The sequence below is a fragment of the Sorghum bicolor genome, chromosome 8 (assembly GCF_000003195.3).
Source record: "Sorghum bicolor cultivar BTx623 chromosome 8, Sorghum_bicolor_NCBIv3, whole genome shotgun sequence".
Classification (NCBI taxonomy): domain Eukaryota; kingdom Viridiplantae; phylum Streptophyta; class Magnoliopsida; order Poales; family Poaceae; genus Sorghum; species Sorghum bicolor.
In genome coordinates this window covers 50625469-50652084 of record NC_012877.2, presented here as the reverse complement: position 1 = coordinate 50652084, position 26616 = coordinate 50625469, and the positions used below count along the sequence as shown (strand labels likewise).

At 39.0% G+C, this 26616-nt stretch overlaps 3 protein-coding genes and 1 long non-coding RNA gene across 7 annotated transcripts; 2 read left to right on the top strand and 2 right to left on the bottom strand.

The window, feature by feature from the left end:
• LOC110429755 lies at positions 5663–7741 on the top strand. 2 transcript variants are annotated; one of them, XM_021446233.1, is made up of 4 exons: positions 5663–5879; positions 6042–6092; positions 6965–7084; positions 7179–7741. In XM_021446233.1, exons 2-4 carry the CDS (start codon positions 6081–6083, stop codon positions 7596–7598), a joined length of 552 nt encoding a protein of 183 aa, XP_021301908.1. In that variant the 5' UTR covers positions 5663–5879; positions 6042–6080; the 3' UTR covers positions 7599–7741. The 2 variants fall into 2 exon arrangements, with proteins under 2 accessions (XP_021301908.1, XP_021301909.1); XM_021446234.1 differs by lacking the exon at positions 6042–6092.
• On the bottom strand, positions 7768–11920 carry LOC8067193 (PXMP2/4 family protein 4). Its single transcript, XM_002442155.2, has 4 exons — positions 11450–11920; positions 10578–10806; positions 8345–8469; positions 7768–8258 (listed from the first exon to the last, which is right to left on the bottom strand). The coding sequence occupies exons 1-4, from the start codon at positions 11792–11794 to the stop codon at positions 8160–8162; spliced, it is 798 nt and encodes a 265-aa protein (XP_002442200.2). The 5' UTR covers positions 11795–11920; the 3' UTR covers positions 7768–8159.
• LOC110429762 lies at positions 18505–24780 on the bottom strand. Its single transcript, XR_002446836.1, has 3 exons — positions 24405–24780; positions 19312–19654; positions 18505–18908 (listed from the first exon to the last, which is right to left on the bottom strand). It is a non-coding gene; the product is annotated as an uncharacterized LOC110429762 (long non-coding RNA).
• LOC8067192 (receptor kinase-like protein Xa21) lies at positions 19384–23490 on the top strand. 3 transcript variants are annotated; one of them, XM_021446248.1, is made up of 4 exons: positions 19785–19812; positions 20187–21827; positions 21930–22865; positions 22964–23490. In XM_021446248.1, exons 1-4 carry the CDS (start codon positions 19800–19802, stop codon positions 23338–23340), a joined length of 2967 nt encoding a protein of 988 aa, XP_021301923.1. In that variant the 5' UTR covers positions 19785–19799; the 3' UTR covers positions 23341–23490. The 3 variants fall into 3 exon arrangements, with proteins under 3 accessions (XP_002443246.1, XP_021301923.1, XP_021301921.1); XM_002443201.2 differs by lacking the exon at positions 19785–19812 and adding an exon at positions 19384–19520 and having other exon boundaries at positions 20187–22865; XM_021446246.1 differs by having other exon boundaries at positions 20187–22865.

The following is a 26616-nucleotide window of genomic DNA, read 5'->3' as shown; positions in this document are numbered from 1 at the left end:
ATCGTGAAGGGACAGAGTTACAAGTAAAGTATCTTATTTGGTATAATATCTTCTTGTAGCCTTGCGGTGCACACCAACCAACGTCATGCCTTTATATTATGGGCCGGGCCACCTCCGATGGTGTGGCCTTATTTAGCCATGAGGGTATAGGGGTTTATACCCCCACAGCTAGTCTCCGAGCTCCACGTATTATGATGTGACATGCCATCTTGAGCTTCTTCGATCAGTGAGGCTTGACGTCTCCGACCAGTAGGGAAAGTCGCTCGAATAGTTGCGATAGTAGTTCGGAAGACAGTCTACCACCATTAACACCGAAGATGTAGGTTGTCCGAATAATGCATAGTGCTCTTGAGAAAAAAGATTTCTTTCTTGATGAAGTTTGCCCACTTTACTTTTTGAAAAAGTATAGGCTTTCAAAAAGCAAGCATATTCACCGTAAGGTGAAGTGTGCCCACTTAGTCCCCGAGCCTGGTAGTAGGTGATGTAGACACGTGGTACTTGGATCTAAAGAGAAAAGTTCGCATAGAAATTCTGACTGAGATGCATCGTCAGGTGCATCGTACCGATGTAGTCCCTGAGCTTGCTGGAAGGCGACGTATGAGCCTTGTAAACATGCTCGGTCGACAAGTTCCCGAGCATGGTTGGAAACGTAAACATACTCGGTGGTCGGCACAGTCCCCGAGCACAGTGTAAAGACTAGTCGACAAGTCTCCGAGCGTGGTTGGAAACGTAAATGTTCTCGGTGGTCGGCACAGTCTTCGAGCACAGCGTAGAGACTAGTCGACAAATTCCTGAGCGTGGTTGGGAACGTAAACACGCTCGGTGGTCGGAGCAGTCCCCGAACACAGCATAGAAAATGGTCGACGAGTCCCCGAGCGTAGCTCGTTGACTGGGCCAAATAGGCCCGGCCCTAGGGGTGCGAGCTAGGCTGCCGCACTGGGCCCTTGAGGCTAGGGGGCCCAACCCCAAATATGTAAGTAGTACTAGTATGGATTTTTTCTATGGACTATGGCCCATACGATAGCTGAACCAGGTTACTAGACAGGCGTACCAGGAAGCTACAACTTCACGTTTATTCCTTTCGCGTCTGTGAGATCGCGACTCGCTACTCCCGTGCCCTTCCGCCGTGCGTCCGCGAGTCTCCGTTCCTGTGAGAGTGCGAGTGAGCGATTCCCGTGCCAGTGCGTCTCGGCGAGAGCGAGTGGCCGCTGGCCGGCGGCGCTCAATGATTCCTCCTTCCTGTCCTCAATCGATCTGTTCCTGGCTTCCTGCAACCTGCTCCTAGACTCCTGCCTCCTGGTATTCATAGGTGAGAAACTGGCCCTTGGCCCTAAGCGAATAAAGCCTCCCTAATCACCCAAATCTATATTTTTATACTTCTTTAGATTTAGGATTTAGCCATTTAGGAATCCCATATGGTGTAGCAATCATGTTGAATGTAATGTGGCATTTTTTAATTACTTACTACATTTCTGAATTTATAGTGAACCCATGTTGCCCAAAAAACATACATCTAGAAGTCAAAAAAGAAAAAAAAAGAGAACATCATTATATTATTAGAATTATATTAAAGGGTCCATCATTATAGTTTCGCTCCAGGTCTATAATTTGACAGGACCGGGCCTGGGTCAAACTCCTGAAAAATAAATATAAAGAATAGGTAGTACATGATGTATAAATAAACTCTAGATAAAAAATCGGCACTGGTGTAAGATTTTGAAACTACCAAGAGTTGAATGGCTATTTGCTGGACATATACACTAAAGTGTACCCAGGGGCTAGAGAATTATTAATACTTTCATCAACTACGGCTAGATCGGATACAGACAGATATCACCGATATCATATTTGTTTTCATATTTTTAGTTAGATTCGGATTCGAATACGGATAATCTTAACTATGTCGGATAATATAGGATTAGATGTCGACATCATAAATATACGATTTAAGTATTCAGATATGAATATGATATCGGATGTTGAATATTTGAACTCGGATATGGACAGATCTAAATCCCTCTAAACAAATTTGATCTCAAATACGGTCGGAAAATATCCATACCATTTTCATCCCTGACTACGGCGTTTCATTCAAGTACTATATTTTTTTGGTATTTTGCTAAAATGTTTTTCCTTCATAACCATTCTTATTTCAACTTCTCTTATACCTCATCCATAAATAATAAAAATATGGTATCCATGCTATTACTACTTAATCGAATGGAAAATAATAAGTCTCATGCATCATTGTTTGAAGAAAAAACAAACAACACCAATGCATGTAAAAACAAAACATCCTTTTATTATTTTTTACTGGTATCAACCGTACACGGTAACAGGTACACAAATTACTAAAGAAGCAAAATTTTTGTCACTTTTTAATTTTCGTCCAGCCTAAACATGTATCTGTCTGTGTCTATGTTTTTTCAATTTCCCTATTTAATCCTTCTCCCACTGCTTTCTCTTCTTGATTGTTCCCCCCCCTTCTAGGTTTTGGGTTCCGTTTGGGTGGGAAAGTATTGACTCCGCCCCTTTCTGTCTCCCGTGCCCTTTGCTTGTTTTTATTTTTTTATTTATTTCCTAATGAAGTAAATTTGTTTTCCCTTGTAGAAATAAAATTTAATAATAAATAACGCATTACGAGTCTTTGAAACTTTAATCTTTTCTTAAGGTAATAAACAAATATTTCTATTACTAAGCTGTTGGTTTTAATTATGAATAAATTATTGTCATGACCTAAATTATTCGATGGCTTAACTAATTAAATTACAAATAAAGCGAACATGTTAAAAATTTGATAATTTTTCTCGTTGCAATGCACGGGCATATATTTGTTAGTTAAAAAAAATACCTGTGTGTTGCACTGGGAGAAAAAAAAAGCTATCAAATCTATATATATCTCCATTACCTAATTATATATATATCTTTCCCTAATATATAATTGTCAAAATTTTGATAGCTAGGAAGAGTCCTAATCCTAATATAAATATATTACTTCAATCTTTTAAGTAAGCTAAATACGAATTTTAATTCAAGAGTTTGATTCCAGATTTATATTGACACTATATAGGGTAACCTTGATAGCAATGAATCCTAATCCTAATCCTAATATAAATAGATTCCTCATCTTTAAGTAATCCAAATAAAAAAGATATAAATTTTCTATTTTATTGGTTTAATTTTTTTCTATTCTTTTTCATCTGTCCCGTCCCGGACTACTACATCATCTGGTTAAACCTAGTTATAATCAAACCTAATAGCAAATCAGTTCCATCTAAAATCAGTACCAAACGTAATTCAAACCGAACCCCTAGCAACAAAGAGTTGGCAGACAGAATTTTCTGGAGACTGAGATTTTGACAATTATATATTATGGAAAGATTATATAAAGATGACTGGAAACTATTTAACTAGACAAAATTAATCTTTTTTCACGATGCCTTATATTCCAAGAAAAAACATCATCATATCCGTCTACCCTTTTTGAAGGCTTTTTGCAACTATATATTTTATGTGATTTTTTAAAAAAAAACTTAAACCCACGCACACGTGTCAAATCTTTGGTTGACGAGGGCATGATTTCCACATTCCAGGTGTTTTTGAGAGGGACCGCTAGAAATTTTTATTGTGGAAAAAATATTGCTAGAGAATTGAGCTCGATAATAATATATCTTACAAAAGTAAACTAAATTTCTGAAAAAGGTGATTCCGCTTTGACTGACGAGCGATACTCGTTTCCATGAATCTGGCACGGAGTTATTTGCTTGTAACAACTTTTTTCTATGCAAGTACCTGACAATTAGTTAATAAATCAATGACATAAAGATGCCATGTTAAAAGTCCCATATAAAAAGTATTTTATGCCAACTACATATATAAATAAACAAGATAAAATGTTTCACTTTGCCCCCCACAAATTGGCATGTTTGTAGGGCCCAGTGGCACAAAATGCTTTTTTTGTATGCAATGTAAAGAAACTAGGTAAAAAAAATACAACTCTGTAATTTTTTTTTTTTTTGCGAAATACAACTCTGTAAATTAACCACACGGATATGGATACTCTACCAAGTAGGAGTAAAAACTAAAAAACAACCTTTGCAAAAAAAAATGGAAAAAATAATAGACAACTAGAATTATATTGTGGCTGTGAAATACGACTGAGAAATTTCATGTGCAGGAATAAGCTCCATTCTACACTACCATTGTCAATAGTTCTCGAACTAGTAAATAAACTAGGTCAAAAATACAACTCTCTAAATTAACAATATGCATATGGATGTTTTGCCAAGTAATATAACAACGAAAAAACAAAGAACAGTGCTTCAAATAATACAGACAACTACCTTCACAAAAAAAAGAAGAAAGATACAGACAACTAGAATTTATATTGTGGCTGTGAACAACCAAAGTAGTCCATGAAAGAACACCACACGTCCTCTTAACCAAAGGTCAAGTAGTCTACAAGCATCTACTACAAGATACATCCATCCAGCTAGCTAATCCCTCCCTGGGGAGGGGAGAGGTGACAGAGACCTGCATCCGATGGCAATGAGAAGGAAAATGACAGGGCTGACACCACGGTCTGGAACTAATCATACAGGCCCTGGACTGGATTTTTCAGGCCCTCCTGACTTGTCCCAATCCCTGGAATACCTCCAAATCCCCAGTGAGAATTAGCAGTTTGTTGCTTGCATGAATCAAGAAATCTGGGGGGTGTGGTGTGCATGGCGGGGACCAGCAGGCCAACACATGTTATTGTTACCAACCACTCCACATAACTCATCATCCAATCACATTGCACAATCTAGAGAGAGGTCTCAGGCCTGCATATGAAGCCAACACAAGATCCAACTTCAATTCTGAATCTGGTCAGGATCGATTGACTGCTGGATCTAGGTTTTGCTGGTACAGATCAGCTGAGCTACAGATCCAAAGCTGACCACTGTAATAAAAAGATAATTTACTACATAGCATGGTAAAAACGGCAAGGCCTCGCGTGCTTACTTTGCTCATGCTATATATCTCAATCATGTGATGCTAACGACCTAGGTAAGATAGATGACCCTCTCTGACTTCGAATGACAGTAGTGTAAGTGCATACATTATTTGAGACAACTGGTGATGATGATAATCTTAATCCAGTGAACATGTGAGCATTAGATCCAAAAACATTGCATGCCTAGTTGTCTGTTCAGTGCTCCCTTCTGATGTGCTGATCCAGCTATAACATTGAAAACTGGCATGGCTACACAAACCCCATGCAGAGGCACCAGCTACTGCACAAAACCACAAAGAGAGAGCGAAACCTTTGCATATATCAACCTGAGCAGATCATTAATTAAGCGCTTACATATTTTTTTTCAAGTCATATATATATACATCAATAGATCAACAGCTAGAATCATGAAGGGGTGTAGAACTGGAGTGGGGGGCGCATAAGAATTTCAGTGTTGCAAGAAGGAAAGAATATAATAGCTGGGGCTTCTTATCTTGGTCCTATCCTTTTCTTGGCACTACATAGGAGCATCTTGGGAGCCTTTATCACATATGAACTCCATTGGCCTAAATGACATGGATTTGTTTGGCATGCCCACAGGGGGCGGGTCCGGGTCCCACAATGACAGTAAAACTAATGACAGGGGAGAGAATCTTAAATCCCCTCCCCCCCTCTCTCCCCCCTCCTGCCTCACCAGATTTGATACACATGCAGACCCTGCTGCCTGTTGCTTCTCAGCAGGGCCAAAAGCTGTTGTGCCTTTGGCCTAGCATCAGTAGCTACCACTACCAGGAGATCTTCTTCCCCCTCCTGTGAGAGGTGCCCAACAGCTTCATCGTCAGAAGAATCAGCACTTCAGGCAGTAGAAGCTCCTGAGGCAGAGGTGAGCTCAAAGCCCCGGCCCTGTGTGATCTTCCATGCTCTTGTCTCGTTTTATTTCGCTCTTGATCCTTGTTGCCATCGTCAACTCTCTACTCTTGCTTTCTCGTTTTGCATGCATGCCGTGTCATCGTGTTTTTCTGTAATTTCATTCATGATCAAGCAGGTTGTTCACAAAGTCTGTTGTTGCTTCAGTTTGCAAAGAATGAAACCAGAGGTGTTCCTACACTTGATCTTCAACTCTACTCTTTCCAGAGTTTCCTTCAGGATCGAGTTCATCAGTAGTTTGTTTCTCAGGAAGACATGCAGGCATAATTTTGTTTGGAAAGCATAACGAAGCACAATTATGATAAATATATCATCTTCCCCTTGCTTCTTCCAGAATTCAGTCTGCAAGAATTTAACGTTAGGACGCTATCAGCGTGTACTTTTTTTTAGCTTTCATTTTAGGCTGAAAGATGTGGAGAAAAGTTTCTGCTTGTGTACCATTATGCCAGTGGAGGACAACGTTAGGTTACTTGCCGAAAGTGCAGACTGCCAAACCGGAAATACTCCTATTTGTTAATATTAATGGACTAATAGAGTCAATGAGAGTACAAGATCCATAAGAAATACACCCTTGAAAATCTCATCTTTGATTCGCCCTAAAAAATGCTTCTATACAAATCTATCACTGTTATGCTTCTATATAAATGAGAACTCGTTTTCTGTCATATGACCCAGAATGATATCAAGTCCCATATAGTCTACGGGCGGCTGCTTCCATATTCTTCTTCAGAATTTTGAGCGATTCTCAGAAGCAGTGCACTTGCAGGTGTACAAGCACATAGGACAAATTCTCAATTGATGCTTAGATTGCATATAACTACAACAATGTAGCACCACATTTATTGTGATATCTTTGGATACCCATTCAACTTATTACTACAACAAATTAAATGCCCCATCGTACCATGTACCCTATCTGACAGGAAAGAGCTCTTCAAATCAAAGATGAATTAAAAAATATTCGACCACTAGAAATTGTTACCATCACAGATTCACAGGCAATTTGTGTTAGCATCTCACATCCATTCCTCCTTGCTGCAGACAAGACACACTGTCCAGCCCAGCGAGCTGATACTTGTGTGTGGAGCGGGCAGAGATAAGATGGAGAAGGAACACATCAAGATGGCCATGCTGAAGCAAGAACAAACATTCAGACAGCAGGTAAACCATGTTATCAGAACTTCCTGCTCACAGGTAGAGTAGTATCAAAAATAGACTTCATAATGCTAAAATTGTTCAATGGTATCTTCTCCAGGTTCACGAGCTGCACCGTGTGTACCATGTTCAGAAGCAGTTGATGATGCAGATGCAGATAACCAAGACAAACAACTACGGAAACAAAGTTCCCGAAACGCAAACCGAACCGACAGTAAAACTCGAGCGCCAACAATTGTGTGGTAGCTCAGGCAAGACGGAGGCCAAGCTGGCTGAAGACTTCAACCTGGAGCTGACACTGGCAACTGGGGCTGGAAGGATGAAGCAGGAGAAGGCATCCAACTCAGACTCCGAAGCAACAATGTCGTCATCGACATCTGCAGAATCAGAGTCAGGGCAGAGATTCATGCCAAACTCCAATGTAACAAACCTAAGGTTCCAGAATGAGAGCAATAGGCATGATGATCAGGTCATGCAGTCTCCTTGGCGCTATCAATGTTTGAGTCTCAAGATGGCGTGAAGGATTAGATAGGGTTGGCATGAGAGTGCCCCAGGACTCAAAAAGCTCAAACAAGAGCAAGTGCATTGCTGCCTGTATATTACGATTTCATTGCAACTGTAGGAGCGAGCTCAAAAGAAGAAAATGGAGCATTTATGGGCAAACTAAAATGAACCAAATGAGAAGAAAAGGATCAAATCGTGTCTGTTATTGTTGTGTGACAAAGAACAGGTTCACTTACATCTCCATAACTAGATACAGAGATTTTAGTATAAGTAAATGTACTTTTGACCCATAGGATCAAAGACCGTACAAAGATATCACAGAAGACCAATGGACCTAGTATAATTTGATCATCCAGACAAAATGGTCTTCGGCCAAAAACATTGGCAAGTAGAATCCCTGTGGACACTATACTCTAAACAAAAGTGAAGGATGCATTGGAAGCAATCCATCTATCTAGAGCCTAAAATCGTTGGTCGATAAAACGGCAGAAACATCCTAGTTCCAAGAGGCACACATTAAGTCTGCCTTGTACAAAGAATCGACAGATAACAGCCATGTTGAGTCATTTGACAGCAGTTAGGTACTCGTGGCCACCTCCACATCTGCTTTCTTTAAGCTTGCCATATATGTTATGTAGATGGTCCAAAGAAATGAGAATGAATTGCTCACTAGTGGCTGGAAAAAAAATAAAGTTCAGGTCAGAAATGCTGCCAAACAATCTGAACTAAGCAGATACTCCAGAATGCATCAGGTTTAGTTACCTGTAAATGAACTGGAACAAACTTGAAAGTAATGAAATCACAAGTTGGCCAATACAAAAGCCCACTTTTGATGGTGGGAACTAGATCCCTCTTCAATCTTGCAATAATCTCAGGAACAGTCTCACCTGCGTATCAGATCAGAAAAGCCATTAAATAGCGTGTGAGACTGCATACCAGAATAGTTTGCAACAAAAAGGTTTCAGATCGCTAAAGTTGGTGGGGACGGTGTACTGCATGTAAGCTTATCTGAATGTTGTTTCTCCTATCATGCTCAACAGTACAAAGTGACTATAGATGTTTACTACATGCAACGTTATCCTCAGACCAGTAGTACTGTGGTCCATGATGACATGGGTCATAGACTTTACCAAAACTAAATTGAAATGACTAAATGTAAACAGTATCAACCATTAGCTGTACAAGAAGATTAAATCACCTCAAGGCAAGTAGGTGGCAATAGAAATACTCGAAACATTCACATCACAATGTTCACCAAGAAAGCAATAGCCTTGTGTGAGTGTTTTAACTATGTTGGATGACAGTCAAATTAGTTAATGCAGCTAAGGATCAAAACAAATCAACGCGGGTTCCTTACAGACAGACTGCAGTTTTCCAGTAGAAATCAGAGCACTTATTTGATAAAACTATGACTCAAAGATAGTAGTGGGTTTATTTAACTTATCTTGACAAGTAAACACAAGAAAACAAAATATTGATTTTTAGTATCTTATACACAACATCCCTTCGTAAGTTTTAAATATCTACACCTCACTGACATGGATAGCCAATCAAACATACTGAGGATTGAAAGAAATCTAACTCTAAAAGGCATTGAAGTCATGTTTGAGGAAACTGCACTGATTGTCCATATTTTTTACGATTTTCAGACTGCAACTTATGAACTAAAAGTTGGTTATTGCCATCCTCACTAAATACATTTGATAACCAGGTGAGGATTTTTATTTTTATGTAAAACAATGGAAGTATAAATGGTAAGGTATTTGCAACAGCCAAACCCTCAACACTACATTGAGTTTGATGCTAGTTAGTTTATGTGTCACAAACATTTAGATATATTAATTTCTATATAGCATATAAAGTTGTGCCTTTGGCTTCCTTAACTACATCTACAAAGCCTCAGAGTGCATTGGGTAGCAAGGCAAGCAAAGAATAACTCAGGATAAAATTTAAATAGGAAAAGACTGCAGTGCAGAAGTTTGATTTTAAGAGTTGTCTAGTCGAACTTCAGAATGATTCTTGCATTGTATACAAAAAAATCGATTCAATATAAAAGGTGTCACACACATATAAGTTTGAACCATTAGTCACCTGTCCACCAAGATTGAAGTAGGAAATAACTAAGATGCTATTTTGAACTAATAAGATCAGATTGATATCCCACATACAGACATACTTTGATTGATATCTTGCTTTCCGTTACATAATACAGACAGAATAATAAATGCTACCATGTGCAGCCACCAGCCAGTAGTTTGTACCCAGTACATTGATAGGAGTGTCTCCCAAAAATCATATGAAACAGGAACACACTGTATCACTGATGTGCTGTTTTTCTCACTGGACCACTTCGATAACAAGATTATAGTCAATAGATCCATTCATGTGTTTACAGATAATCAAATAGAAGGAATATAGTTGCTTCTTTTCTTTTGGAGAAGGGAAGGAGTTTTTAAGAATTTGAGGATTCGACAACTAGTGCCAACTGAGCTCCATATTATTAGCTTTTTTACGATAATAAAAATAAAATATAAGTCTACACAGATAAAACTTTAGGAGAAAATGCAGATCAAGCATGCTGTATAATCATTTGAAACAGCACAGGTGGAGTTAATAGGGCAATGCAGTCAAAATAGGGTAACAGAAGCATGCCCAATAAATAAGTACTCACACAATTCATTTTTGTAAGGCGTGGTTTGATTGTCCAAATTCATGCTTTGACCAAAATCTAATAATATGTAAGTTATGTGCCACAAAATTGATAACATTGGATTAGTATTCAAAAGCACTTGTCAATAATTATTATGATTTTTAACTGCAAATAAACTATTGTAGAAATAACTTGCGGTCAAAGAATGATTTTGCAGACAGAGTCAAGCTACACTAGAAAAATGAACAGAGGGAGTACTGAAATTCAACAAACAATTTCTGTGCAACTCAATCAGAACTAGAAGGCCAGAAGCATGTATATATGGAGGCATGTAAGCTATAGTACCTTGTAATCCTGCATTATACGAGAAGAAAACTGAGTTAATAATTGGTCCATAGACTGCTTGCCCTAGAAACATCTTCTTCAATGTGTTCACTACATCCTTTTTGGGGAAGAATTTTGAGATAAAATTGAACCAGAGATGGAGGGTAGGTCCTGAGATCAGAAACCCATAACTAGCCATACGCATGGTCCTGAGATAATCAAATGAATCCTCAGGACCAAGACTGAGCATCTGACAACGCAATAGCAAAAGGAAATGAAAGCGTGTTAGAAGCAACACCTAATTGTAATAGCCTAAATAGCAGTGAAACAGTCCCATCCAGGGGCACCAAGAGTCAAATGATCAAGCTAAATATGATAGGGCTAACAAATATAAGACTCCTGACAACAGAAGTGCTGAAATAGCCGATAGCCCATTCCCTTCAGGGTTTGAATAAACTGAAAATGGTTGGAGTTATATTATAAGGCTATAGATCAACTCAATGAAATGGCATACATAAGCTGTAGATCAGTTTCCACATATTTAAAATGTTGGTCCCCTAAACAGCAAACAGACGTGTAAATGAAGGAAAACTTTCAGAATAATGCACCTGGTTGCATATATCTTTCGGATTATAATGGTACTAATAATTGAAATGATTAAACTAATCACAACTTACAAAGGATCACCAACACAACCATGACATCAATTACAACATCAGTTTAAAATATATCGCACCGCGTCCTACCGATGATAAATTGACAATGTAGCACAGATCCTACCACGTGGAATCTATCTATCGATTGTGATGCTGAAATTTCCTGTTTCCACGATATCGGGCGAAGAATGTTACTCTTTTTTTAATGAGAGACCGGGGACAAGAGACGATCCCGACCTGGGAGGAGAGGTCCGCGACGGTGAAGATGGCAGCGGCGGTGACGCTCTTGGTCAGCACGGGCCGCGCGTCCAGGACGCCAAGGTACCACCCGACGACACCCGCGCCAGCGCCAGCGCCGGCCCCCAACGCGCCGGTCTTCCTGCTAAGAGACCCGAAGGCGGACCCCACTGGGGACGGGCGCGCCGGCGGCACGGGCGGCGGGAGAGGAGCGGAGGGCGGCGGCTTGGAGGAGATGAGGTGGGTGCGGACGTGGGACCATGGTGAGGGGCTGGGCCCGCGGGGGCTGCGTCGGAGCGGGAGGAGGAGGCGGCCGCCGGCGTGGAAGGCTCCGGCAGTGGCCATGGCGGCGGCGGCGGCGGCGGCGGTTGGGTTCCTGGACGGCCGGCGATTGCGGGGTTTTCCAGCGTAGAGGTTTTATTTGGGAGGAAGGGGAAAGCAGAGGTGGGGGCCACGCGTCAGTGTCGCGCTCGCCGGTAAAGCTTGGAATAGCTATTTTTAAGGCGAACGTGTACAGAGAAAGGTTACATTTGCTCAAAAGCTAGCTCCGAGACTGGGAGGTGAAAAAGAGTAGTACATGGCTGATGTACGGCTTCTGTTACTTGTTGTAATAAGGTAATTAATATTTTGGTTCTTTTTTTTAGCATAATTAATATTCTGGTACTAACAAAAGAAAAGAGCCCGTTGCTTGGGGACTTGATTTCCCCAAAGGTCATGCTTGAAATTACAAGTATTGCCATCTTGAAACTCCAACTAACGCCAAACCTTTATAAGTATTTAGCAATTGAAGCATGCCTCGCCACCAGAAGGATCTTTCTCGGAAATAATTGGGTAATTTATTGTATCGGTAGTGATGATCACAAAGCAATTTAACCCAAGTGAGATTCCTTCTCTTAAAAAACTTATGTCGCTATTTGAGAAGTGTTTTCATTAGGTGTTCTTAGATTGGTGACACCAAGTCCACCTTCCAACTTTGGCTTGCAGACCATCTCCCATGCCGCTTTAGAGGGTCCATGGAAGTTGAGGTTAGCCTGTCTCCAAAGGCACCAAAGGTAAATTACCTTTAGACCAAAGGTTCTTGAGTAATATGATGGTGTCGATTAACATTGGCTATTGAGTCTGCACATTTTTAATGAAAAAACAAGATGATTTCCCAGTTAATAATATATTTAAAAATAAAAGGAGTTGTCATACAGAATTAAGAAACAAATATTGCAAAAAAAAACAAAATTATACAAATTGCTCTAGCCACATTCAGTTCTATGGCTACACAGTGCACATATTTCTTTTCCAAGTGTAAACTATGTTAAAGCCGTCTTTGTAGCACTAGAGCATCTCCAAGAGTCTTAATCCCACTCTTTAAATTATAATTTAGAGAGTTATTTGAATAAAAATCACTCTCTATATATTTCCACCCTTCAATAATTTTTCTATATCTTGTTCGTTCTCTAGAGAGCTAACCCTGTGTCTCTATTTTGGTTAACGAGAAATCTAGAATAAAGGATGCTAATATTTAGATATCTAACTAAAGAACGTACTAACCCTGACAACCTTTTAGAGTTGTAGACCTGTCATACACTCATATGCCACATCCTGCTTTTTTTTTTGCGCAAGACCACATCCTGCTTTTTTTTTTGCGCAAGACCACATCACATATTTTAAACTACCCCTCTGTCCTGTATATAGTGCATCTGAGGAATTTTAAGACATTAAAAGAGAACATAAAAAACACATATACCATCATTTTATTTCCTAATCAGACGCTATCATAAACATGATTAATGGCGATGGATTGATAAATGGAAAATATTTAATGCAAAAATTGGCTTTTGTTCTCTAGAATGCATTATATTTGAAAACAAATTTTGAATGCTAGAATACACTATATATATTATAGGATGGAGAGAGTACAAGGCTAAATTTAAATGTTAAATGGTTAGGAAAACTGTTGGGCTGCATTTGTGTGTATATGTGCGGTGATAGCCCAGGAGCCCATGTATCATGTACATAGTTGTAATAAACTCTGCAAAGAGAGTGTGAGTGAGCTCCCAGAATTTCTAGTCCTTCAAAAACATGGGATGATAAAGGAACATAGCCAATCAGAAGTCCATACCTCATGTTGTGCATCCTGTAATAATTGTAAAAACTTCCCCATTGTTGTGATGCCCATTGCTGACGTTTTGTTACACAATGCTTATGGGCCCATTCCTAATAAACATGAACAATCAGTTAGTTCACCAAAGTTCTAAAACCAAGAATGAAAGAACAAGATATGACCCAATAGGTGTGTCCCATAAAAAGGTCCTGTTCAAAACAACAAGTGGAGGCCTAGTATCTATTGTCAAAATAAAAAAAAAGATAATGACAAATATCAATATATTACAAAGACAATGTATAAAAGTTTTACTAAATAAAATAGGGTCTAGGTATGGAATTTATACCAGACAATGATCTCCATCTAGCAGCGTCTTGATCTGGGTCTAGCCGACTAGGATTGTGACTATGTCTTGACTCTCGAGTGACAAACAATAGCAAGGGCAAGGAATAAGTCCAAGCGACGAAGCCACGAACTCACAAAGAGTTACGAACTTACATGAAGAAGAATTGCCGGCCACAGACTTTTCTAACTCACGATCGTGGACTTAATGTGCAGTGTTTTTTTCTCGAAGGAAGTAGCATGCCATGTTTATTGAGACGTGACTGATTTACTAATTAAAACAAGGCCAATATTATTATATATACTTAGGACATTTAGTAAATTTTGGGGCTCAGTTCCGTCGCACAGCCCGCATGGGCCCGAGGACGCCCCTGGACCCAACACTTTGTTTTAACAGTTGTGAAGATACAGTATACCTTCCAATAAGGCCTTGTTTAGTTGTGAAAATTTTTTGGATTCTGCTGCTGTAGTATTTTCGTTTTTATTTGACAAACATTGTCCAATCATGAAGTAACTAGGCTTAAAAAATTCGTCTCGTGATTTACAAGCAAACTGTGCAATTAGTTTTTGTTTTCATCTATATTTAATACTCCATGCATGTGCCATAAGATTCGATGTGACAGAGAATCTTGAAAAGTTTTTGGTTTTTGGGTAGGAACTAAACAAGCCTTAAGATGATAACCCTCATATACACGATTAAACCAGAGCTTGCTCAGCCACTCAAACACTGTTCACTCACTATTTAGTACTGTTTTAGACATTGTTCAATCTATCGGCCATTGTTTAAAACTGTTACCATTGTTCCTCACTGTTCACTTCCCAGCTTGACATAGATTCGGTGACTTTACTCCTTCGAGTCACGTCAAAACTTTACCTCTGTCATCCACCCTCCAATCGAGGTCAAACGGTGGAGATCAAGTTGTGACTCTTTTCTTCACATGAGAATGCATCGCAGGGTGGCTGTCTTGGCCGGTACGACCTGTAGTATTTTTATTTTATTTGATAATTAGTATCTAATTATGGATTAATTAGGCTTAAAAGATTTATCTCACAAATTACTTTCTAATTGTGTTTTTAATTTCGTAAATAATCTATATTTAGTACTTTATGCATATGGTTGTGTTTAGTTTCGGAAGGGAATTTTTTGCGGCACTGTAGCACTTCGTTTGTTTGTGGTAATTATTGTCCAACCATAAACTAACTAGGGCCTTGTTTAGTTCACCTCAAAAGCCAAAAAATTTTAAGATTCCCCGTCACATCGAATCTTGTGACACATGCATGGAGCATTAATTATAGATGAAAACAAAAACTAATTGCACAGTTTGCCTGTAAATCGCGAGATGAATCTTTTAAGGCTAGTTACTTCATGATTGGATAATATTTGTCAAATAAAAATAAAATTGCTACAGTATCAAAAACCTAAAAAAAATCTAAATAAGGCCTAGGATCAAAAGATTCGTCTCGTAAATTCCAACCAAACTGTACAATTAGTTTTTATTTTCGTCTATATTTAATACTCCATGCATGTAAACAAGGCCTATGTCTAAAGGTTCGATATGACGGGGGAATCTTGAAAAAAAAATTGAGTTTTCATATAGAAGTAAAGAAGGCCTATGTCTAAACATTCGATGTAACAAACAGTAAAGTACTCCATGCATGTGTCAAAAGACTCGTACCAGTTCTACTTTGTGTTTACCTCCCTCTGTCTGTGCACGCTCGACACATGCTACCTGCATGGCTGCGGCCTTGTTTAGTTGGCGAAAATTTTTTATTTTAACTACTGTAGCACTTTTGTTTGTATTTGACTATTCTTGTTCAATCATGGACTAACTGCGCTTAAAAGATTCGTCTCGCAAATTACATGCAAACTGTCTAATTAGTTACCCCTCCATCCCAAATTATAAATCATTCCAAGAAAGTTGGAGAGTCAAAGTATTTTAACTTTGACCAAAATTATTGAGAAAAAACACAAAGATTTATAACATCAAATAGATATATTATAAAAATATAACTAATGAAGAATTTAATGATATTAAGTTCACACCATAAATATTATTATCTTACCATATAAATTTGTTCAGACTTGAGATGGTTTGACTATTTAAGATTATTGGAATAACTTATAATTTAAGATGAAGAGAGTATTTATTTTATCTATATTTAATACTTTGTCCATACGTCCAAAGATTTAATGTGACAAAGATCTTGAAATTTTTTTGAAACTAAACAAATCCTGCATAGCGTGCCCAGCAGTCCAGACTGAAAATGGCTAAGTGTGAGAGATGTTTTTACTTGAAATCACTGAGGGAAAGTTACGACGTGACTTTTTGTTGAGCAAAGGTAATCCTTCTCCGTTTCTAATCACCATCTCTTCACCGTGTCTAAAAAGCCGGCGCAATGGAGCACATATCGTGCTAGTCATGTCTTTCTTTTTTTTGAAACTGTGCTAGTCATGTCATAAGAGCATGAAAGAGCAACTGCTCCCGTTACATCCATGACAGAAGTGTTACCAAGGAGCAAGCTCAACATGGGTTACCGATTAGGGACCTTTGATGTTGAAAAATCTCAGTCCAGAAAAAAACTATAATAATAATAATGATGTTAAGTCAGAACTCAATGTGCATTTATTTTAAGATGGATGAAGTATTTTTTAATTATGTCATATTTCTAATACTCAACGTGGCAACGTGCAGAACATTGACCTGAGTTTATAAGTCAAACAAACTAACAATCAAATTTAAATTGATATGATACTTTTAAATTTGAAATAATCCTTATATTTATTATAATTTATAAATTTTAGAGTTAAATTGGGCACAGCAAGTTAGTTTGTTTCCTTATGATATAAACCCATCTACCAGGGTCTAAGTTATCTATTGGAGAGGAGTAATTGATTTATTTTTATTCTACCATGTAATAGCATTATTTCTTCGATGGTAAGCGATGGACACATGGTTTGACATCCCAAATGCTCCTAGATAAGTCAATTTGGTCGAGCTCCGGCGAGAAGTAGCATTATTTCTTCGATAGAATACAATGGACACGCAGTGTGACATCCTAGTCTGTCTTCAATAATGGACACGCAGTTTGACATCCTAGGCTGTCTTCAATAGGAGATTTATTTAGAAACTCAAACCCCAAATAGGTCTCCAACATAATATCTATAGCTTTCAATAGAGCACTTATACAAAAGATCTATTTTGGATATCACGAGAGGCATAATTCAAATTTGGGTATCCTCTCTCCTCCAGACCCATTTATAGAGAGTGTTGTCTTTTATGTCTTGTTGTTGAAGACTAAAAATAGGTATGGAACCTTTAAGGACAAATAGATATTATATTTTGGGTTACGATTGTTGGAAATAGTGCTCATAGATAAGTCAATTTGCGACTCCGTTTGGTAGGGCTCTGATGAGGAGTAATTGATTTATTCTAACATGTATAATAATAGCATTATTTCTTCGATGATAAGCTACGTACTTTGCCTTCTTCGCTTCTCACAACAAATAGCGAATAATATTTTCTGTCATGGTTTATCAGCCAAACGAACAGGATCAATGAACCACACATTCCACCATCTCACGCGTTGTCCTTGCTATGCGTAAAAAAATTAACCCAAAAATAATGGAATGAACTCTAGAAGTTTTATATGTTAGTCTGACCTTCAACCAAGGTGAGACTAATCCCTCAATAACATGGACCACTATGCACTAAATTTCGAATTGGGCCAGATGTCACACTAGCCTTGCAAAATGGACATATGAAAATCAGCTCTTTGCAAGTAGCTCAAAGAAGTTGGAGCTGTTTTTGTATAGAGGTGCTGGAGCCGGAAAAAATGACTTCTCTTAGCTCCTCCTTACAAACCTAAACAAATTATAACAAAACTGTTACTAAAACTGTTTTTACCAAATATTTTCCAAAATAGCTCTAGTTTCACTAAAGAAGTTGGTCCACATGAGAAGTCAAAGCCAGAGCCAGAGCTCTACGCCTCTGCCAAACGAAGTGCTTAGAGTGTGCATGTGCATTTACGATTGTCGATACTGAGATTCACAAAAGATTGTAAGTTGAGATATACTTCCCGAATTTTCAACTTAAAAATTATAAAAGTTTGGCATTCACAACTCATTAAGCTTTAGCTTTGAGTTTGAATCTTAAATTCTATTTTTTGTTTGAGATATTAGTTTGGTACTACGAAAAGAAAAACCAACGCCCAAAATTCAAAATTCATGCACCCACTAGTTCGAGTTATAATCTGGCGCACAATGCCCCAGGAATTGATTTAACCTGTCCTTTTCTTGGATGTGATAATTTCAGGCCTTGTTTAATTCTATTTTTTTTTTGCAAAATGGACACTTTAGCACTTTCGTTTGTATTTAATAAATATTATTCAATCATGGAGTAACTAGGCTCAAAAGATTCGTCTCACAAATTACAGACAAACTGTGCAATTAGTTTTTATTTTCATCTTCTATATTTAATGCTTCATGCATTTACTGCAAGATTCGGTGTGATGGGAAATTTAAAAAAATTTGCAAAATTTTTTTAAACTAAACAAGGCCATTTGGGACACAGTATATGATGTACTCTCCTGTTGCTATCTGGAGACAGCTTGTACTATCTCTTTGAAAATGGTTGCGGCAGCACTGCAGCCAGCAGCTGTTAGCCTGTTACCCAAAAAGAATGCAGAGTACTATGTAGTGATTCTCAGACAGTGACGTCTCAACTGCAAGCCGGATGGATACACATCATCAAAAAAAAAAAACACGTTATTTGCACGTTTGCGGAAAAAAGAAGTTACACTTGAGGAAGAAGGAACGCCATTCACTGATGCCGCACGTCTGACACCATTGGAGCTCGACAAAAAGATTATCAAAAGTTGGAAGCTTTGAAGTAAACATTTATGAGAAATCAAAACACCCATCCGACACACCTGCTGGAGGTCACAAGTCTCTTTAAAATTATGGAAGTTCATGATAAGAAACCAACCATCGCGCAGTATGCCCACATGTCCTTAATGAAGTACCTGCAGCGCACGGTTTCAAAAAAAGTATGACCACATGTCAGTCTCATCCTCAATTCGGCAGATAAACTCAAGAAGAGGCTCAACCATTTCACACCGGCACACAGTCTCCTCAGGCCGTGTTTAGTTCCTTGAATAAAAAATTTCGAGACAATGTAGCACTTCGTTTGTTTGTGATAATTATTGTCAATCACAGACTAACTAAGCTCAAAAGATTCGTCTCAACAATTCCGACCAAACTGTGCAATTAGTCTTTATTTTCGTTTATATTTAATACTCCATGCATACGTCTAAAGATTCGATGTGACAGAGAATCTTGAAAAATTTTGGATTTTGGGTGGAAGTAAACAAGGCATCAATTCTCAGAACATCGGGACAGAAAATGAGTGAAAGCAGTGAGAGTGACCTTGGAGTCCGCAGCCGCAGCAAAGTTCAAAGCCGCTGCGGTTTCCTGGTTTCAGATCTCAACAACCCTTCAGCCAGGCCCATAGATTAGTGTGCACCTTGCCTCTGACTCCTTGACTCCCTGAGCATGCTGATGCTGCATACAATACAGGTACAGCACACTACCACCATTCCAAGGCTAATTGAGGAGAAGGAGGTGATCTGGCAAAGGTATGCGACTGCTCTGCTTCCACCAATTTTGTAGGCTGTGTTTGGATCTTCACGCTTCCATGCTTGGGTTCAAGATTTTTCTTGGGCTCCCTTCAGGTTACGTACTTGAGTCCACGTTTTTTTTCCCCTGTCACCTGAAGACATCAGAGGAAGTTGGTTCAGGGTCAGAAATGAATTGTTTGTGCTGAATACTGCTATGTGTATACAATAACAACCAGATGAGGCGATTCATGCGGATCAAAAATACACCTAGATTGCGCTCGTGAATAGTATCATTGCATGTTCTGCAAAGGTGATAAATCTTTTGGTATAAGAAATGTCTTGAAGAGATAAAGATAATTGGTGTTCATCAATCACGATACTGGTACATAGATTCAATCATAAGTTAAGCCTTGTAGTTATTTTTCAAGTATATCCTTTTCCTGAATAAAGATGTTGACGCTAAGTTTTGAACTGTTATTTAGACAGATTTCTTGCATCGATCATGTGATGGTTGCAACAGAAACATGGTAGAAACACCTCTACTAATCATTTTTGCCACTCCTCTACTCCTTAAGCTTTCAAACTTGACAATGGCAATTCTGTGCACCATGCATGTTGCTTGTTTTAACTGGTTTAAGCATGTTTTAGAAACACGCCTTACATAACATGTCGCACTCATTGCAGGGGACAGACAAATGAAGCTTATCCTGCATATGTGGGTCATAATAGCTGCTTTGTGTTGTCAACCTGACAATGCCACATGCTCCACCGAGTCAGATCTTCTGTCCCTGCTGGATTTCAAGAACAGCATAACGTCAGATCCCCATGCAGTCCTAGCCTCCTGGAACTACAGCATCCACTTCTGTGAGTGGGAAGGAGTCACCTGTCACAACACGAAGCACCCACGCCGTGTGACCGCCCTGGACCTTGCTAACCAAGGCTTGCTTGGCCACATTTCACCCTCTCTTGGGAACCTGACATTCCTCACAGCACTCAATTTGTCGCGAAATGGCCTCATTGGAGAGATACATCCTAGGCTGGGTCGCCTACAGCACCTGGAGTTCCTGATCTTGGGGAACAACTCATTGCAAGGAAGAATTCCCAATGAACTCACCAACTGCACAAGCCTGAGGGCCATGGACCTGTCCAGCAACCAACTGGTAGGAGAAATTCCAGTCAATGTTGCATCATTTTCAGAACTTGCCAGTCTAGACCTGTCTCGGAACAACATCACTGGAGGAATCCCATCTTCGCTTGGCAACATCTCAAGCTTGAGTGAGCTTATAACCACAGAGAATCAACTTGAGGGGAGTATACCGGGTGAACTGGGACGGCTACATGGTTTGACATTGCTAGCCCTTGGTAGAAACAAGCTTTCAGGCCCAATCCCGCAAAGCATCTTCAATCTCTCTTCCCTGGAAATCATATCCCTGGAAAGCAATAATCTGAGTATGCTGTATTTGCCACTTGATCTTGGCACAAGTCTTCACAATTTGCAAAGGCTTTACCTAGATTACAACCAGATCAGTGGACCAATCCCTCCTTCGCTGTCCAATGCTACTCGCTTTGTAGATATAGATTTGTCGTCCAATTCTTTCATGGGTCATGTGCCAACAACACTCGGAGGTCTTAGAGAACTCTCTTGGCTGAACCTTGAATTCAATCACATTGAAGCAAATGACAAACAGAGCTGGATGTTTATGGATGCCTTGACAAACTGCAGCTCCCTGAATGTGGTCGCACTGTTCCAGAATCAGCTAAAGGGAGAGCTACCAAGTTCTGTGGGAAATCTGTCCTCCCGACTTCAATATCTCATCTTGGGTCAAAATGAACTTTCAGGTTCTGTCCCTTCTAGTATCAGCAATCTTCAAGGCCTTACTAGCCTGGGACTAGACTCCAACAATTTTGATGGCACGATAGTGGAATGGGTAGGGAAATTCAGGTACATGGAGAAACTGTTCTTGGAAAACAACAGATTTGTCGGCCCAGTTCCGACGTCAATTGGTAATCTTTCTCAACTTTGGTACGTGGCATTAAAATCGAACAAATTTGAAGGGTTTGTACCAGTAACTCTTGGGCAACTACAGCATTTACAGATTTTGGACCTTTCTGATAACAACCTCAATGGTAGCATTCCAGGTGGCCTGTTTAGCATTCGTGCGCTGATCTCTTTCAACTTGTCATACAATTATTTACAAGGAATGCTGCCTCTGGAAGTTGGAAATGCAAAACAACTCATGGAGATAGATATATCATCAAACAAAATATATGGAAAAATACCGGAGACTCTTGGTAACTGTGATTCACTTGAGAACATCTTAACAGGTAGTAACTTTCTCCAGGGAGAAATCCCTTCGTCACTTAAAAACCTGAAGAGTTTGAAGATGCTCAATCTTTCTTGGAATAACTTGTCCGGACCCATTCCAGGTTTCCTTGGTAGTATGCAATTTTTGAGTCAGTTAGATCTGTCTTACAACAATCTACAAGGTGAAATACCAAGAGATGGAGTCTTTGCAAACTCCACTGCCCTCACATTGGTTGGAAACAATAACCTTTGTGGAGGACTTCTGGAGCTTCAGTTTCAACCATGTCCTGTTCTGCCTTCAAGGAAGAGGAGATTATCTCGGTCACTTAAAATATTAATCCTAGTTGTATTCCTAGTGCTAGTTTTAGCATTTGCTGCAGCTGCACTCCTTTTCTGTAGGAAAAAATTGAGAAAAACAACACCGACAGTGCTTTCTGTTCTTGATGAGCACTTACCACAAGTTTCATACACGGATCTTGCCAAAGCTACTGACAACTTCTCCCCATCCAACATGATTGGACAAGGAGCACATGGGTTCGTATACAAAGGATTTATCAGTCACCTCAACTCATTTGTGGCTGTCAAGGTCTTCAACCTTGAAATGCAGGGAGCACATCATTCTTTTGTTGTTGAGTGTCAAGCCTTGAGACATATAAGGCATCGAAATCTTGTCAGTGTTCTCACTGCTTGCTCGAGTGTAGACTATAAAGGAAACGAGTTTAAAGCAATTATTTATGAGTTCATGAGTTCAGGCAACTTGGATATGTTTTTACATTCACAGGAAAACAGTGAGCTTTCTCCTGGGCATCTTGGCCTCACCCAAAGGCTAAACATAGTTATTGATGTAGCAAATGCACTGGATTATCTGCACAGCAGCTTGCAGCCTCCAATTGTTCATTGCGATTTGAAGCCTAGCAACATCCTTCTAGATGATGACATGAATGCTCATGTGGGTGACTTTGGCCTTGCAAGACTTCGCAGTGATGGGGCATCAATCTCGACAGAATGTTCAACTAGCACAGTCAGTTTCAGAGGAACAATTGGGTATGCCGCTCCAGGTTAGTCTTATATATGTGACTGCCACACCGTATTTAAAAAAAAATCAACGACACATATATACTATATATGTTATCTTCTAATATACTACATATTTCAGAGTATGGGACTGGTGGTCATACCTCCACTGCAGCGGATGTTTATAGCTTTGGGGTTCTACTTCTAGAGATGGTTACTGGAAAGAGACCAACTGATAAAATGTTTATGGAAGGCATGAGCATTGTTAATTTCGTGCAAAAGCACTTCCCTGACCAAATAATGCAGATCGTTGATGTAAGCCTGCAGGAAGATGATGATGATCTATACAAAGCAACAAAATCTACAAGTGAAGGAAGGATGCATCAATGTTTGCTAGTGATTCTGGAAATGGGACTTGTATGCACACGGCAATCGCCGAAGGAACGGCCTGGCATGCAGGAGGTTGCGAGAAAGTTGCACACAACAAGGGTAGCCTATCTTGAAGATGATTCATACTGATTGTCATGACAGAATGTCAGATAGTAAGTATTGATCCTAACTGTTTGTGTATGTACACACTTGCATATATGAGCGGTAAGTGAGGGCATTGTAGTGTATTTGGATCAAGAGTCTAAAAAAAAGTTAAATGACAAATTGTGCTTTAAACAAGCTATTTTCCGAACTATGCTTTTCCTCATTATCAATAGCAGAATAGCAATAGTCACTGGTCACCCCAAAAGGTATTTAGAGCCAGGCATAATGGACATCAACAGAAAGTGTGTGGAGTCTGCAAAATGCTGTTCACTAGTAATTGTTAATTATTACTGAACAAGAACTTATTATATTACTTTGTTTTAGGGCATCCGGAGTGTACGAAATACGAAAAAGAGAGGTTTTTATTTTTGCGAGAGGGGGTTTTAAGGCTTAAGGCCAACCTTATATGTTACAGCAGTACGTCCTAAGAAGAACTTTACCCCCAAAAAGTTAAAGAAGATCCAGACCTCAAGCTAAAGGCCTGGCCTCAGTGAACCCTGAAAAATTCCGTATGTGTGGTTGTGTGGGGAACGAGCAAGGAGGACAAGAGGGATCAGGAGATTCCTAAAAAAAGAAAACCTAAATGCCAGTATCGGTCTCATACATGACAGAGCTGGCCTCAGTAATGTGCCTCTCGGCAATGCTCTATCCGTAATCCCTAGCGTGTAAATTGTAAAACTTGGGGGTCATAAGCCCCTCGAGGTCGACCTTTAGACATCTGAAGAAAAAGTCTATCTGCATTTGTGATGGCCGCCAAATTTCTCCAAGTATCTGCTCTTGCATAGCACAAATGCATTGTAGCAGAGTGCACCGGTTACCATTGGCAGACCACAAACACACCCTAACCTTCTTCAGTTTACATCTATCTATGCTACAGACAGAAATCAATCATATGACCACATCCTTAACCACCGGGGAAATGACAGTTCAGGGCGTATATGTATGCTTTTGGCACCTCCATCAGCAATCACCATCCCCAAAACAACATGGGTGCCCAAAAAGAATCGCTCACTCCAACAAGTGCTGGCACAGTGGCCACTGAAACGTACCTCCGGGACGGTGGTTCTGGTGAGGCGGTGATGAGGCTCCCAGATTCGTAGTGGCGGAGTGGCCTTGCAGCACTGGCCCGGCGGCGGCCCCAGCTCCTCTTTCTCCTCCCCAACCCCCCTTCGTCGCCATCACTGCCCAGAATCCCTCGTCCCTGCCGAATCCGGCCATTTGGATAGGCTTTTTTTTTTCGCGCGGAATCGACGGCTTCCCCGAGTCGATTTAGCTCATATCGTGTATTCCGATTGAAGGCTTGAAGCCAAGCGTTTGAGGAATTGAGGTTGCGAGCAGGAAGCAGCTCGAATCTAGTGCGGTTTGAGCGTTGCTTTGAATTCCGATTGAAGGCTACTCCCTCCGTAGGAAAAAAATAAAATAAAATGCAATTTAAGCTTACCAAATCTATAAACAAATTACAAAATATTTACATACCAAATAAATATCATTAAATTAATCATAATTTTATTTTTCATATCATATTAAATCTGATTGGAGAAAATATTTTTTTTCTAAAACTTGATTAAATTTTAAAAAAAGTTTGACTTTTCTAAAATCTAGAATTGTATTTTTTTTCTAGACCGATGGAGTACCTTCATCCCCAAAAAACGTGAGATTTTTCAGAAAAGAGGCATGGTTGGTTATCTAAATAAAGTGTGTTGCTTGGAGGCATGCCAAGGTCCTTGGAAGATCATATTTTTTTTTAAGGATGGATCAAGTATATTTAGCTTTGTTCTTAAGGCCTTGTTTAGTTTCAAAAACTACCCAAAATTTTTTAAGATTCTTGGTCACATCGAATCTTACGGCATATGCATGTAATATTAAATATAGATGAAAATAAAAACTAATTTCACAGTTTAACTGTAAATCACGAGATGAATCTTTTGAGCTTAGTTAGTCCATGATTGGACAATTTTTGTCAAATAAAAATAAAAGTGCTATAGTACCTACAAACAAAAAATTTTGGGACCTGAACAAGGCCTAAGGCCTTGTTTAGTTTGCAAAAAATTTTGGTTCGGACATTGTAGCATTTTCGTTTGTTTGTGGCAAATATTATCAAATTATGGACTAATTAGACTCAAAAGATTCATCTCGCGATTTACAGACAAACTGTGTAATTAGCTTTTATTTTTAACTATATTTAATGCTTCATGCATGTGTCACAAGATTCGATGTGACGGGAAATCTTGAAAAATTTTGGAGTTTTGGGTGAACTAAACAAGGCCTAAGTCAAACTATGACAATTCACATAATTTTATAGAGAAACTTGCTACTTATTTGAATTTGATAATATAAACATAAGTTTGCTAGTGTATTAATATGGTTGAATTTTAGATAGTTTGACTTAAAACAAAACTAAAATATGAAGTTCTTTTTTTTTGGACAAAAGGAGTAGAAAGATTTAGCAATCCCATCGTTTTCTTAACAACCAATCCCACACACTACTATGACATACACAAATTGCTGCAATGCGACAGATAACTTGTTGCAACTTGCAAGATACATGTCCCAATAATAATGAGCTATCTATCTTTGTAGAATTCAACTAGACTTAGCCTAACATCATTTGCATTAGAGTAAAATGCACTATAGTTTTTTAAGGTGGTTTTAATGGTTTAACTAAAAGATTTTAATAGCAAGTCTAAATGCATTTCAAAAATTTCTAAATGGCACCAAATTAATAAACACATAACAAGTCTAAATGCATTAAAAAAATTCCTTGACAAAAATATGAGATGCAACCATCATTTAATGTTGAATGCATTAATGCTGGTTGGATCTCATGTTTTTGTAGTGAAAAGTTGTTAGCACGTGCTTACTGATTGGAATGTTTTAGGAATTTTCCATATTGTATGGATATTTTCCTATCTTCCTGGAGCTAAATCTAATTTTGAGAAGATTTTAGATAAATTTTCATGAGTTCAAATATTTTGTCTGGATTTCGTGTCCCACTATCTCTAAGATTAGTCTAAAACAATTGTAAGCTTAGAGATATTTTTTGTGTTATAAAATCCTTATCAGGTGTTTACTAAGACTTTTTAATTAAAAAAAAGGATTAGACCAGCTTCCAAACCAATTATAACCTTAATACCGAGGTAATTGGAAGGGTTTTGAGACTTTAGAGAGACAGTTTGTAGAATTTTGGAGTTTGAGAAGAAAACCTGAACCTGAACTATGGCAATAGTTCTACATGCAAAAATGATTTTTCCCCTACAGATT

What these genes read in the sequence shown, in the direction of transcription:
- LOC110429755 (XM_021446233.1), top strand. An exon ending in AACAAACATTCAGACAGCAG is followed by an intron (nt 7,085 to 7,178) that starts GTAAACCATGTT and finishes TATCTTCTCCAG; the next exon opens with GTTCACGAGCTGCACCGTGT.
- LOC8067193 (XM_002442155.2), bottom strand. Translation starts at nt 11,794, where the DNA reads ATGGCCACTGCCGGAGCCTTCCACGCCGGCGGCCGCCTCCTCCTCCCG. An exon ending in TCGCGGACCTCTCCTCCCAG is followed by an intron (nt 10,807 to 11,449) that starts GTCGGGATCGTC and finishes TTGCGTTGTCAG; the next exon opens with ATGCTCAGTCTTGGTCCTGA. An exon ending in TTGTTCCAGTTCATTTACAG is followed by an intron (nt 8,259 to 8,344) that starts GTAACTAAACCT and finishes TTTTTTTTCCAG; the next exon opens with CCACTAGTGAGCAATTCATT.
- LOC8067192 (XM_021446246.1), top strand. An exon ending in AATTGGGTATGCCGCTCCAG is followed by an intron (nt 22,866 to 22,963) that starts GTTAGTCTTATA and finishes TACATATTTCAG; the next exon opens with AGTATGGGACTGGTGGTCAT.